The 16,281-nt window shown below is 35.3% G+C and overlaps 1 protein-coding gene across 2 annotated transcripts; it reads left to right on the forward strand.

Moving 5' to 3' along the window:
• The first annotated feature begins 283 nt into the window (after positions 1–283).
• LOC105185613 (sialin) lies at positions 284–15,047 on the forward strand. Of its 2 annotated transcripts, none has more exons than XM_011145249.3 (12): positions 284–500; positions 7,278–7,375; positions 7,773–7,831; positions 7,939–8,144; positions 9,494–9,730; positions 9,969–10,053; positions 11,375–11,598; positions 11,736–11,885; positions 11,962–12,094; positions 12,183–12,338; positions 12,415–12,500; positions 12,586–15,047. In XM_011145249.3, the coding sequence occupies exons 2-12, from the start codon at positions 7,359–7,361 to the stop codon at positions 12,808–12,810; spliced, it is 1,578 nt and encodes a 525-aa protein (XP_011143551.1). In that variant the 5' UTR covers positions 284–500; positions 7,278–7,358; the 3' UTR covers positions 12,811–15,047. The 2 variants fall into 2 exon arrangements, with proteins under 2 accessions (XP_011143551.1, XP_011143558.1); XM_011145256.3 differs by lacking the exon at positions 284–500 and adding an exon at positions 3,870–4,018 and having other exon boundaries at positions 12,586–12,810.
• The last annotated feature ends 1,234 nt before the right edge of the window (positions 15,048–16,281 follow it).

Here is a 16,281-nt window from a genome sequence, read left to right on the forward strand (position 1 = left end):
TTCGCCGATACAGAACAAATATTTCGTGATGGAACTTCGCAAGCCCCGGTGAAAGTTTCGCTGGTGACGCGCAGACTTTCGCAACATTACGCGTCGGCGCAGTTCTTTCATCGATCGCGGCACGTCGCCTGTGCTCGGGTCACGTGATCCTTCGCCGACAAACAGACGCATTCGTCATCAAAGGAACCGACAAGCGAGCGATTACGTAGCCTCAACAGTCGTGCGTCATATGGTGTGTTGCAGTGCGGCGTTCCAACGGCGACGTTCACCTTGTCGTTCGTCTCGCTTCGCTCCAGCTCTCCACTTGTCCACGGCCCGGTCCACTCGGTCCACATTCTTGCGAGGCAACGTCTCACATTCTAGCTCACCCTCGCAGGTGAACGCGCGGCGCCGGATAAGTAGCGCGTGTGCTCGCCGCCGCCGCGTGGACGAAAATGTCGCGCAAGAGAACGTTCACGCTTCACGAGGCATTCGCTGGACGCAGAAACGGCTGCACCAAGGTGAGTCCCGTTCGGCTGTCCTTCGATTCGCTGCGGTTTTCGCGACCCGCTGCCCTCGAGAGCGGCTGACGGGCCACGTGGTGCATCGTAGCCGCGGAGGTTCGAGTGCTTAACCTCCTCCGAACAAACAGTGTCCTTCATCGGGCAACTTATGCGACCGCATATCAACTTTTGCCGACACTCGCTGACGCATCGTCCGTCAGCGGCTCGAGTCGCAGGTCGGAAATGGACGAAGGCGATATGTAACATAGTGTTCAAGAGCTCGATATTTATGCGGCGACCTTAATGTATTACTTGACTTCACTACGATGACTGATACTGACGATACTGTCGTTCCTTCTACAAGCCTTGGGAGTCATTGCCCATAGACTTACGACCGTCCATTGTTGTATATTGCATGTGAAAACTCGTGGGTTTGCCTTACGACAATTAAGATGGGAAGACCGAATTAAAGATGAATCGATGATGGCACACACAAATGATTGCAGAGGTTTTCCATGAGCATTGTCGCTTATGGTGTCCTTTTAACAGCAGCTTTGTTGCTTTCATACCTAACATACTTTTACTATCGAGAAAGTCACGAGACCGATGACTGCACGTTGCTAATTCCAACGGCGAGATAGCAGGGAAATATTTTATTATACCGTGTGATCATATTGCGATGCACAGCAGACGAATATTCCAAGTGCGACACATTGCGCAGTGTGTGCACGCTAAATGAATGTTCGTTATACGTTGTATCTATAGTGAATGCACGGCTTAAATATTTCACATTCTATGGTTAATGCCTGACATGTGAATACGTATAAAACGCTGCATGCATATGCATTAATATAATTCCTCTGCATTGCACTTGGTACATCCATAATTTCTATTAAAAGACTATTATCTTTTACTTACATCGAATCCATGGACGATCCTTCTGCTCTTTTTGCTCGAAAAGTGCTTTAATTTTTTCTAATAAATATTTATATTACACATGCAACACAGATTAATATAAAAGTGCCGTAAAACTAGTAACTGTATGATTGAATGGCGTGACCATGATCTTTATCAGCATTACAGAAATTTCCCTTGTGTATATTCTACCTGTATTAGCAAAATCAATTTGCATTCAAAGGAAAAATTTCAAAATGCTCAAATGCTTAAAGAACGATAAGTTTCATATAAACGTTCGTTAAAATTTGAGTCTATAAAGTTATATAAACTAGATTTTTCAGCGTATTTTGCATTTTTTATTTGCTTACTTTATATGTCACAATATTGGTAAAACTACAAATTTCCAATTAAAATGATAGATTGTATATGTACGAATACGTGTGATGCATATATGAGCCTCGATTTTGCAAAACTACTTATGTAACTAGGATAATAAATTCTTCAAAGATCGACCATTGTTTCTCAGTTATGTCACCGTATATATAGGGATAAAATGAAAAAATCACTTTGTTAAATAACCTCTCGTCATTACAAACTTAATGATTTCTTATTTCTTATTGCTATCAAAATCAGATATTGATATTCCGAAAAGTAAATGGCGTTTACATTTTTTTTCCAAATAATTTTAATCTCACGATTATACAGAATTTCCTTGAATCATATTATGCAATTAGGAAACGGCCGAGCGAAAATAAAAGTCAGAATTTGCCTTGGAATTTGTTACACGTAACAAGAAACGTTGTAAAATGCTATAAACTATGAATGTACTGTAGCGCATGTTACTCGCGCTATCTTAACTGAACAAAAATATATTATTAGATGTTTCTAATTTTCTTTGATGTTCTGATATTTTTATTGATAATTGCATAATACGTTTGCAACATTTGTCCAATAATTTAACGATAGCTGAAACGAAATAGAGTGAATTGGAATGACAATAATTTTGCAGGCATCGCTTCTTAGAAATTAAACTGTACATTCGATGAACGTATTGCATATATAATTATTGTGACTCCCTTGTGCTATCTCATGTTCGCTACGAGTATAATTCCACTGGCCGAATTGCGTGACCCATCTTGATTGTCTACTTAATAAGGTCAACTGTGAAATAATTAAGCCTAATATTATATGAACAGGGTGAAGTTTCTTCATTTAGATGCTTGATGAAAAGTTGAGGAATACGCTATCTGCATGAAGTCATCAAACATAATTTACTTTAACTATTGCGCAATATTATCATTATTAGACAGGTTTCATTAATTCATGCAATATTAAAAAAATTAAATTGTACGCGTCAAGAATTCGATGAAATCTGTAAAACTCATTTTCATTCGCTTTGTTATGCGATATGAACTTGAATCGATCGATACCGATCGATTAAGAAGTGGCGATAAGACATGTCTTATCGCGCTATATATTTAAAAGTTTTTCAAGATCGGGGAATAATTTATGACAGGTATACGTAATGCGTATATGTATATCAACAAGCGTATGCTCTACATGTAGAAGAAATAATGATTTAATTTCTCGTGACTCGCACGGAAATACCGGTTTACATAGGTAAATGATATAGTTCTGTCCTTTTTTCTTGAATTGAATATCATGAATATCATATGAATTGAATATGAACACGATCGTCAGAATCTTATCTTCAATAAGTAAAAACCAAATACAAATGTATAAAATTTGCTTATGAATAACTAAATTATCAAAGAGGAACAATATTAGAACATATAAATTCGATTGAAAACTGTCAAACATATCTCACATTAGTCCAACTATTCGTCAACGATGAGGCACACTTCTGACGCCTCCGCTTAATATTCCATTCTTATATGAAATAATAATCTGACAATTATTCTCTTGTGTGTACTTGGCTAGATATGTTATTAATTTAGTCTTACGTCTTACGGACTTCAAAGTATGAGCGGCTTTTCATATAATCCATGATGGATAGCTATAATTCGATAAGCTACGATTTAATGATTATCTCTTTACTTCTCCATTCTCATTTATCATGCCGTAATAAAACTGCCAGTTAGAAGATTAATCAAGCGTGTCACACTTTTTTCTATTAAAAGACCGCACAATCTATTTTACTCAATATCTATGAAAGCAAATCTCAGTTGCTCGCGAATAATTTTTTACTTCGGCTAATTATTTACGACACGCAATGACATTTCTTTTCACGTGTAACGTGACGTATACATCAGATGAATCGTTGGTTTTATAATTCCGGTTTAATACATAACTTTTAACGTCCGAACGCTAAAGAGACCCAGTCGCATTGGGTTTTGTCCATAACAGGTGCGGAATTCCTTCTCATCTTCGCCTCCACACTATACGAAATGCACGATCGAAAACCGACGCGATGGTGGGGTCACCAAGACAGTCAACGCCTCGTGGTTCGGTCTCGCCTTTCAGTGTCAGCACTTCGTTCCGTCTACGACGGTGTTGATTGCATTGCGACTTCTTCCGTTCACCACGTACTTCAAGTCGTGCCTGTTGAGCTTCGTACAATCGTAATCGGTATACAGCTACTCTTCTCCGCGCTTCCCTAGGCTCCTTCGTCATTTGATGTAAGTCACTCTTCGAAAACGAGGCTAACGTTGATATCACGATTTTTCTCATTCGCCACAAACACTCATTAAATAACATCAACGCTTCGTTATCAGTTGTTACGCACTGAATTCGATTGACATGACTCTCAGAGGTCGAAGTCAATGTTGACCGATTAGGATTTTCTTTTTTATTCATCGTGAAGAGGGTTCACATTCACTAAATCGTGCAGATCGTTATCATAACGGAGTGCTGTCATTTTTCACATCGAGCTTGCGTCATTTACGAAATCTCTTTGGGAATGAAGATGATTTTACGTCTGAACATTATCATGTGCTTCAAATTTATTAATCTCGATTAGTTGATCAATTTCTTGAAATACTTCTAGCGCAAACCTTATCATTATTGTGAATTATCTTTAACCTAATTCTTAAGTACAAAGAGATAGTAAAACTCGCAAGATATTATTTTACAAGAGATCTTAACAATATAAATTTACAAATATAGGTATGTTGAAAATTTGTAAAATTATATAATAGAGTTCTACTCTCTTATATCTTGTTAAGGTTTTACCTTTAACGCGAGTCTTCAAAACAGGAGAGTATTAATTCGCATCTATTGCATCACGTCTCCATAAATTGACTCGTCACTTTTCCTTTTAGATTATTTCATTTTTTATATAAAATGGGGTATATCGGTAATATTGCAAATTTTATATGTTGCAAGCGAAAAAGTGCTTTTGCTTATTAAACACTTTATTTATAATAAGCGAACTTACGCATATAGACCGATACTCTTACGATTGTTCTTTTCGCACGTAAAAATTATATATCATTTGCAATTATAATATTTCGATTTTCTGCGTATTCATTATCGTGATTGTTTGAATATCAGCGATTATATAGCGACGAGTATACAGCGATTTATCTTGAGATACTAAGCACAAAGAAGGTAAAAGACAACGATTGTTGATGACGACGTTTGTCTTAATGTCACGCTCGTAGTACTTATACAATCATAGCGTACCTAATTAAATTTACAGAGAGACACTAAATTTATGTGAATTATAATGTATGAAACGAGAAGAGATATTTACTTATATATAAATTCTCAGAAGTATACTTTTGTGCAGCTTCCTGAATGTTAGACTTGAGTTTTTATAAGCCAGAAGTTGCCTGAACATTATTTTGCTTTTTATAGTTATTATTCCAAATATCCAAATCTAAATTTACTTCATTTAATTGAGTAAATTATTATTAAGAACTCACGATTATTGCTGTGTTGCACAAAATCAATTATATAATTTTGCAAATGTTATACTTCGACAAAATAAAAATAAAAATTGTATAAATAAAAACTTGCATATCCTATGAATATTTTTTTATTATATACATACGCATTACATTTCATTATGAAAGAATATTTTCTAATTTCAATTGCTGTTTCCTCCGTCGCGTAGTAATTATTTTTGCACAGTCATTCTATATCTTCAAGGTTGATCTTCGTCATTAATCGATTCCGTTCATACCACGTGTAAATGATTGCTTTATTTGATAATTAATTTCTCTTACGTAAGTCTAATATCATACGATTCTAATCCTCGCTGCCTCACTTATAAATGACTGAAGATATAATTAGGTGACTTATTTGAATATTGCAAATAAAAAAACAGAGAGAAACATGCAAATTACGTTGCAAATATGTTGCTCACGCTAAATGCACTGTTCAAAAGGCTTCTAACGCTATAAATGATGCTTCTTTACGCTCAATTTAAGTGATTGTACGGGGTATTCTAGTATAATAGTCTCCTTTTAATTACTTTTTTTTATTTCTATTTTTTTTATTACAAGTAATTTGATAAGTTTCATGTCGCTTTACCGGATAGGAAGGAAACAAGATAACTTTGTAATGCAACGTATAGTCAACAGTGAATTATCATAACTTGATAAGCGAAGAGAATATATATATATATATATATATATAGTTAAGTTTTATATGTTAAATAATACTGTTGCGCTACGCGCACACTCGGGGAAATACGTATACAATAATTTATATAAAAGCAATTTTTATAAAAGCAATTTAATATACGTATACAATAATTTATATAAATATAATTTATATATATATATAATTTATATAAAAGCAAAATAAAAAGATTCGTTTACCACACGTCATAAAGGCTCGTCGCGGCTCAAGCGCGATTCTCAATTCTTGTTGTTATAAACAACCACCCAGACAACTGCTGACCATGCCGCCGCTTACTATCATCATTTTTTGTCAAATCGATTGCATGGCGAAAAGGACGCAGACATAACAATACAATAAAGTTAGGTATGATGGGTATTCCATAAAATATAAAGATTTTTACAAGAGCTATAAAGTACATAAGAACTATGAGCAAAAAGCTTTATCTTTGTAATTATAATGTGAACTTCGCTCAACAAAGCACATGTACTATCCTGGTAGTAAACTGGGCTTCGCACGGTTTGCGCAGCAAATGTCTATTAACATGGCACGAGAAAAATATAATTTTACCTCCTGTGGGATACAAAATAATGTGAGAAAGACAGTAATGATATTTTTACTAGAGGAGCCTTGACATTTATATATATATATTTATATATTATATAAATAACTATATTATATGTATATATTATATGTATATTATATGTATATTATATGTATATTGTATAAGTATTGCATAAGCATCTGTAAACTTATCGATTGTTATTTCTTTTTCACACCGTCGCACTCGTATTTGTCACCTCAAATTAATTTCGATCAATAGGTTGCTCATGTCAAAGTGCCCTATAACTATTAGGAGTTAAATATTAAAGATTCCTTACAACTAGACGCAACTTCATTCATGATTGCACGAAACTACAGTATTCGCAGTATTCTTAGCAACTAAAAAATGATAGATGAAAGGCTGTGTGCTCCGAGAATAATTTTTTTCAACGATTAAATTAATTTCTTCCGCATTTTAGGCGTATAACGTTCGATTCTCATAAATAAATTTTTTTCAAAGGCTTCCACTAGCAGGCTTAAGAATGTCGATATGAGTTTCATGTTGGAATTTCATCCCGTTCTCATAAGTCATGACCTCGATGCAATACCTCGAATACTTTACGCATTTATCAAGATACCGTATTGGTATATATTACACTGGTTATCGCGAAACCTCGTTAAAATTAAATGACGCAGCAGAATTTAAACAATTTTATGAAATAATGGCTGTAAAAATAACTCAACTCTTTCTTTCTCTTTATTTTGCAGAATCCAAGGTGATCTTCGTTCTTTCATCCTCTGCAAGAAATCCGCTTTTGTAATCTGTTATATCGATACCTCTGTACTAAAATGGAAGAATTTCAAGGGTAAAGAAGAAGAACTTGATATATATATTTTTACTTTTGCTTGCACTCTGTTGTATAATCTATCGCTTGCATTTTTATTACATGGTAATAACGTACGTTTTCTTGTGTAATATATGTTTTATTTATTTTTTATGTCATAATGTTTTATTTATTAGTATAAATGTTTTCAGTAAAGTAGTATTTAATACCAGCATATGTCTTCTGAGATATGAAACATTAATGGCTTTTTTATTATTTTATTGTTTATGAATATTAAAGTTAAATGTAAATATAAGAAACAAATACTGAATGACTAAGCAACATGATAATCAAGCATCGAACTATTCGCTTGCTCCAATGCAGTTCAATGTGTATTTGTATATTAGAACATGTATCTTACAATAATTTTATTTTATAGGTATGAGGAATCCGATATGTATAAAAAAAAGCCACCTTGCAGATTACGAAAATTAGGAGGTAATATACATCATTATCAATATCGATAGAACCACTGCTATACTTGGCAGTATAGAATCGCCGATACAAACCATACCAGTTTTGCTAATTGAGCCTCTTGATTGCAGACATGATTCCCGCACGGGTAGTATTGTACCTACTCTCGTTTTCCGGATTCCTCGTATCTTTCATGATGAGGACGGACATTAACATCGCTATGGTGGCCATGGCGAAGCTGCCTTCAACATCAGACAGCAATATCGCGGTAACATCACACTGTTACACAATAACGAATGCGTCGCATGCGGAGAACACCACTATAATCAGACCAGAGGTACGTTTGCGATGAATCATGTCGCATGTGATTTTTTCTCTATACGTGTACCACTAGTTATATTCAATTCTCGGAACAAGATATTAAGTTTTTTCCCTTTGACGTAAAGGAAGAAAGAATCTTCCATTGTCAATGAGAAATGACCTGTTTCTTGTCTGCAAGTGTCGAATGCTATTGTCAACTTGCGTCGAAATGAAAAAAACTTAAATAAAAAATATGCCGCTTATTACGTCACGTATTTGTTCAGTCGCAGTCAGATCGGAATATCCTGTCCTGTCATGTGGTAATTGGTACCGTTCAATGTCACCAAACGACTACCTATGCTGGAACGCGATTAATGCATCGTGGATACCATCATTATCGTTATCCAATGTAATCATAGTATAGACTGAATGCACTCTACATGTTGATGCACTCGGCGCGTGTGCATCAACATATAAAATTTAACAAAATATATGAAGTATCAATTATGTGAACTTTGATGAGAAACGCGCGTTTTGTCAATAATATAAAAATATTTAGCGTAATAAAGTGGGCATAAGTGCTCATTTCGTCGAAAACATTACTTTTCTACATGTTAAAAATTCTTATACGCGATGAATCAGAATATCTCCGCGAAATTTATCCTACACTCATGCTTTGTTATCACGATGTGTAGTCTGAAGATATGATTCATTGATGAAAGATGAATTTATATCGATTCGTGCATTTGACCAGATAATGAACGATGATAATATTTGTCCTATTCGTCATCTGAAAATTACGACATGCAAAGCTAATGATATCATCAACTGGCGAATATCTAACAATGCCTCTTTCAGTGATATCTAACTTTTAATTAAAATGCTAAAATATTTTGTAAGTTATAAGCCTGTTTATTTTAAACTAAAATAATGTTGCACTTGTATTTCGCTCCTTTTGCTTTGAATGTTAGACTATATACTTATTTCATTCTAAAAAAGTAAAAAGTATAACATAATTCAACTAAAAAGAATACATCTTATATGACCATGAAAAAAATAATCAACGGAAATATAATCAGCATTGACAATATCCTTTATTTATTCTTTCCGAAAAACTATGTAAAGATGCTTATATAAAATATATCTTTCTATTTAACCTTTAAGGAAAAGCAATAACAGTCTTGTAAGAATCGAGAAAAATCGTCGGATGCTTTTTACCAAATATAAGCTTTATTTATCTTCTTAACTTAATGAAAGGCTAATTTATTCATTTACTATATTTATTCATATACTATATATTCAAATACTATATACTTAGTATTTAAGCGCAAACTTATAACACAGGTTGATTCTGATGAGTTAAGTTTGTTCCATTCTTATGATTAGGAAGCTGGCGAGTTTACATGGAGCCCAGCCATTCAGTCTGCCATTCTCAGCTCCTTTTATTGGTGCTACATACTTTCGCAAATGATCGGCGGTGTTCTAACTCAATATTTTGGCACCAAAACCATATTCGGCGGATCTCAGGTCGTCACTGCTGTCTGCAGTCTGCTTATGCCATCCGCTGCGGAACTTCATTATGGGGCCATGATAGCGTTGCGCAGCATACAGGGTATTGCAAGTGTAAGTCTTCAAGCAATCACAAAATAGACTTTGCGATTCACTTTACTTCTCTGATTCTCTGATGACACAAACGTGTCAGAGGATGTCATAAAGGTAGCTAAAAAAAGCTAAAGGTTGACATTTTGGAAATGTTCCTTGTCTACCTTCTAAATGATGCATTTTGGATTTCAGTATTATTCTGAATAGCGAATACAAACGAACGATGAAGATTAATTTATGTATTTTCTTGTGAAAACAGGGACTCACATGGCCGGCGATGTACGCCGTAATCGGACATTGGATTCCGCCCGTGGAACGATCACGCTTCATGTCTTCCTTCCAAGGTACGTTGTCAGGTGTCGGCCGCTAACAGAAGTTTTTGTGTGTTACAGTGAAACTTCGAAATCCATAATTAGGCCAAAGCTACGCGTTCCGTCATATTCCGTCGTACTCTCCGCAATGTGTAATGCAGCAAAATAAAATTGCGTACTACGTCTCTTTGATTGTGTTCTCGTGATACTAATGCACGCTTCTTTCAGAGTGGAATAGAGGAAGTTCGAATGAGAAGCAATTTATTCTGCTACATATTATTGTTTCAGTCAAAATTCCGGATCGGGAAAATCGTTTGAGTCGCTAAAATGCGAACGGTTTGTCGGGATCAATGTCGCGCATCAATCTGCGAATTTTGTCATTCGCTAATGACTCCGAGAATAGTTCATCTCCACGAGGTTGCATTCGCCGGAACGAGGGGTATACTCAACAGCGACCGCTCAAGAGCATGAGAAAGGCCGAGTATACTTCCAGCTGGTAGAATCAGCCAGGCTCGTCGAACATGTATATTATATATATTTGTCTCTTTCATCTATCAATTCTGTTTTCTGACTGTATCCACACTTGTCTACGGTACGAGATTATGTAATCATTCTTCTCACTCAAACTTTCCCAGAGACGGGACCACAAGTTTTCTTTTGTACTCATTGTACGACTCTCCTATTTGCTTACTGTCAAATTGCCCGGTGAAACTAGATTGAATTCGCGTTGCTAACACTATAGATTACTCAGACGTTATTTATCGACTTATAGCTGTTGAGCAGATGTCGCTCGGCTTGCTTGTTGTGCGACTTTACGGATCTCTAGATATCAGAGACATTCTTTCTCAAATCGCTCCCTCTCTCGCCTTATTTTTTGTGATATAGCGGCAAAAGTTACTTCACACACATTATGTGTAACACATTATAGATTTTTGCTTACTTTCGATTTGCCATACACATATATTGTTTTATTAATGCGTTGCTCGTCACATCAGGTTCTCTTCTCATCTCCCCACGCGATATATCTCTTTGTGATTCCGATCTCTGCGTAAGAAGAGTGACACTCATTTTCCAGGTAGAACGAGTTTACGCTCTTATTATTTGCAGACATAGAAGTTTCATTGTCCCACTATAACAGCTTCATCATGACCCATCATCCTTCGTTCCTGCGTACTAAGTCTCTACTTGAATCGCTTTACAGGATGAGATACGTACGCTGCGACTCTGAAGAGCGATCATCACCACGCATGAGTCGTAACAAATCAAGACGAGGCCGTTCGACAAGCATCATGTTTCAGCTTCGTTCCGGCTCGTAGGGTGAGCTACTCCTAACATCCAGGTTATCTATATTCAGGGTTCAGCATCGGCATCGGCTTGACCTACCCGTTGTGTGCATTTATCATCGCCTACTTCGGATGGAGGGCAGTGTTCTACACGACTGGCAGTATCGGTCTCATCTGGTGCATCTTCTGGTACCTTTGCGCTTTCGACACTCCTGCCTCGCATCCCAGAATATCTCAGCCGGAGCTACGTTACATTCAGGAAGGTGTTAGAAACCAAGTTCTCGGGTCGAACGAGGTAAGACATGTGTTGATCGTATGAGTATTGATCCAGTAATGCGTATGTCGTCTGGTGTACGAGACGACTGAGCCTTTTTCTATTTTACGAGTTCTATTTTAGTTTTCTCTGTGCTAACTATGCAATTGTACTTGAAGGATCTGCCTGTTCCTTGGAAATCCATACTCACGTCTTGGCCAGCATGGTCCATCGGTATCACAACCTTCGGCAGAATATGGGTGCATTACGTTTTTATCATTCCCGGCCCGATGTACATGAAGACGGTATTAGGATTCAGCATACAAGCAGTACGTATTTATCGAGAAATATTCTTCTCAATATAGTCGATATTATGTTCGTCGAAGTAAGAAACTGATTTTGCAGAACGGCATCCTGTCGGGCGCGCCATTTATATGTAGCTACTTGAGTTCCGTTGTATTCTGCTACGTCGCAGATCTCCTCGTTGCCCGGCAAATCATGACTCTGTTGACTGTGCGCAAAATATTTACCGCGCTGTGTAAGTCCGTCCGTCGTTTTCCTTATCTAACAAATACTCGGAAATTGAATTGTAAAAAATCGTTTATCTCTTTTTTCTTTCCTTATAGCGCAAGTGGTTCCTGGAATCCTCGTAGTCCTAATTGGATACTTGGGCTGCGATGTTATCTTCGTTTTAATTGTTTGGTTTATAGCTGTTACTCTCATAACAGCTGGGTACGCTGGCGCAATGGCTAATATTGTCGATATCGCGCCTAATTTCGCCGGTGAGTGTTCTCGTTTTGACGAAAACGCTTTACTCGCTCGAGATTCCGATATTTATAAGTCGATGTGACATTTCAGGACCAGTATTGGCGTTTGCACAGACAATTCACATGACAGCGAGTTTCCTGTCCCCAATAGCAGCTGGTCTGCTCACACAGGAAAGCGTAAGTATCGTGTTTGTCTCTTTTCAGTTTTTCCTCTAGCTTATTTAAATTGTAAATCTTTACCGCAACGTAATGTTTCAAACAGCAATCCCTTGACGCGTGGAGGAATGTGTTTGCGGTCACAGCGGGTGTGTCTTGCATCACGTATATTGCTTATCAGATATTCGGCTCAGCGGATATACAAGCGTGGAATTATCCTGATAAAAAGTATCCTCAATCCGTTCAAGAGGACTCTCAGCCTTTAAACGAATCTCCCCGCGAGAAGAGCAGGATTATTCCAAGCCAAGCGAATCACACGGAACAAGCGTAATATACCTTTCTTTCGACACACTTTACACAAGTTATGACTTACACACAAGTCACGGATCAACTTCCTATCTTTCACTGTCGTCATTCCTTGTGTTGAATCTTTAGCTCCTTTAACAGAACAAGAAAAGTGATTCGCATAAACGTAGCTCAATGTATGTGTACGAAAAATACCTATTTTCAATACTGTTCAATTTCTGTAAATAGATCCGATTGTTAATGTAGAAGAAATGCTATAGACGTCAGGGTATTATATATCATAGTGACGAGATGATATTTTTATTAAGCGATTCTCAGGTATATCAAAATGTTCCAATTGATTTTCAACGCAAATTATACGAGGGAAAATGCACAAATCTTCGAAAAACTAATCGGTGATAAGTTAATTATGATTATTCGTTCATACGTACTATCTAATATACAAGAATAATATACAAGAAATTATCGTTTAATAATTTATTCGTAAAACATATATATGGATCTCATAATTGTACCAAACCACGTTACTTATTTTATCTACGCTAATCTAAAAAATTCACAGGTAAAAAATTCTTAGTTTATTAATTACTTATATGTTTGCTCTTTCATATTTATAGAATATATTTTCTTTTGTACTTGTCAAATATAATTTGTGCACGTAGTTGATCAATCTCATGCGTAAATATATTGAACAATTATGTTGATCTTTACAATATTTTGGTTCCAAGTATTGTCTCTTATGAAAACATAATGCTTATAATAAGCTCTCGTGTATACTTAAACAAAGCATACGAAAATACTAGAGAAATACTACTTATGTAACTTTAAAGAGATACTTAAAGTGTAAATTCGCTAAAGAGAATTTTTGTTCCTTCAATTTTTGAAATAGGATTACACAGGTGTAATCGTTATGAATTAGCGAAATCTAAGTGAAATCAGAGTTGAGAGTACTTTTACTAGTACTTACATTAGTACTTACATTTTACAATCAGTGCCTTATGGTGCGTATAGATTTTCAAATTGGTATGCTCTGATGGGGCGCTCTCTTATATACACATCTAGTAATTTATTAATTTTTATAAATTATCATAGTCGCATAGGAAATACTTGACAAAATGTTCACGACTGTAAATTAATACTACAAACCTGCCACTACCTTGCGACAAAAGCGAAAGAATATCCCTCTTTCTTTTAAGGTTATGATACTCATGCTAGACAGATGTATACTGTAAAGGTCATTCTACAGTATGTGTTATAAGCCGTAAGAATTGACCAATTATAGCCGATTATTTTTGTAATAATCGACTGTAATTCGCCAATTTTTACGGCTTACAACTTACGACACGTATTGTAGAATGACCTTAATGATTCCGTTATGTACACATTTGTAGTAGATAATGTAAGTATTGTAAATTTCACATAGTTTTCACATCAAATTATATATTATTGTATTAATCTTTCTTTTTAATTTTGACAATTTATAATATCTCTTTACTTGCGGACAATGTACTTTATACTTTAACGACTTAAGTACGTCGGTATGTATAGACATGTAAGATATGTGCGTTCATCAAATTGTCTTTTCATTTGGTGTCGCGCGTATTGTAATTACAATCTTCTGTCGTATACATAGGATACTTGTAAAAATCAATTTATTAACTTTAGATATGGAAGAAAATGCTATCATGTATTTTTATTAACATTAGAATTATAGCGTAGAGAAAATCTTAAAAGAAGTTATTTTCTTATGGGGAAAAATGTATCTTTTTTCGGAGAATGAAATTCGTCGGACAAGGGTTTCGAACATTGCAAAAAGAATTACGTAGAAAACGTAGCATGCTAAAAATGGGTAGATTTATGATAAATATAGAAAATGAAGTCTCGTTAAATTCTTTAATATGTTCGGTTGATTATTGTTAGTCTCACGTGTCATATATAATCACGAATGTAATTCATTATACGGCAAATATATCTGGAAGATGTATTTATTAAGGCAATTTTTGTGATGTGAAACACAAAAATGCTAACAATAACGGATATATCGGTTTATCTTAATACATCCGTAATTACCATCATTATATTTAAACTCAATTGTAAAGTCACGGATCAGGAGTATCAACAGATAATGGTAGAGACTGTATTATGTTACATCAAATGTGTTACTGAAAAGAGTTACTTAGAGACCAAACAAATGGTTTATTATATAATACAGATACACAATTTAATTCAAAATATATGAACATATATATAGTTTTATTAACAGTGAAATATTTTTATTATGTACATGAAACCACCATTTCCCTTACTTCTGAGGTGCCAACTTAAAGAAAATTTTGAATTTGTATTATAAATAGATATTACACATGCAAATTTCCAGAATCTAGAATGGCACGATTTCCTTTAAACGAATAGCGTTAAAGAACGATAAATGGTACGATGACCTCACAGATATGATAAGAGCGAATATATAATTCTGCATACATAGACATTTCATGCAATTGCGTATTCCATTTAGATTTTTCGAGATATTGTGGAGATATTAACAAAGCGATTACGAATGAATTACGAATATGTAGTATTATGCAGAAATGTGTTGGAGTCGAATATATTTAGCAAATATAATAGTTCCAAATATCAACAAATGATCTATAAAAATAGAAATTCACTCGTATATGCAAGAATTATTTATACAAATTATGAATTATATATAAAGAAGAGCAGCAGTTTGCATATTGATTTAATTTAATCGAAACAGCGTGACGCACTTAATTAAAAAAAGGTGCAGTTAAGTCTCGGTAAGAATAGATCTTGAGACTATATTCGTGTCTTATATTAAATTGAACATTGAGAAGATTATAGAGCGTATCAGAATACGTACGATCTCTGTGCCAAGAAGATATTAAAAATATCTCTAAAGTTTATCGGTGCAAATCTTTTCATAGACGTCACAGGGGACTTTTAATCTTTGGCCAACATCTTTGATTACATTGTAAATCACATTTTTCAAAAAATACATGACTGTGGTTGTTTATTACGCGCGTACACTATCATTTGAGTGGTTATTAACGTCAAAGCGTGAAAGTACGTAGATTGTTGTGGACAATCGCTATTGATATTAGATTAGATATCCGTAATAAGATATCCTCGCCAATTGGACCACGTCAGTTCAGTCCCTCGGGTGGAAAATTGCATGACGTTAATAAGATGGAAGGAGAAAGTTAATTTAACACAACCATAGAAAAACATAGAAAAAATTATTGGAAAAACATTGCACTTACGATTTTTCGGTGCCGTCTTTCCATGCGCTTCAAATCATATTTACGACTACACAGATATAATACGGAGTTGTATTCGTATTTAAATCTCATATTTTAAGCATGGTCTTAGGCATTAACGTATCAACGTGTCATTCCCACAGATTGAAAGAAGATAGCACTCGTGATATTGACTTCATAAAGCACTGACGAATATATGCGAGAAGCGCGGTGTATTTATC

Source organism: Harpegnathos saltator, unplaced genomic scaffold (assembly GCF_003227715.2).
Source record: "Harpegnathos saltator strain DR-91 unplaced genomic scaffold, Hsal_v8.6 scaffold694, whole genome shotgun sequence".
Lineage (NCBI taxonomy): Eukaryota > Metazoa > Arthropoda > Insecta > Hymenoptera > Formicidae > Harpegnathos > Harpegnathos saltator.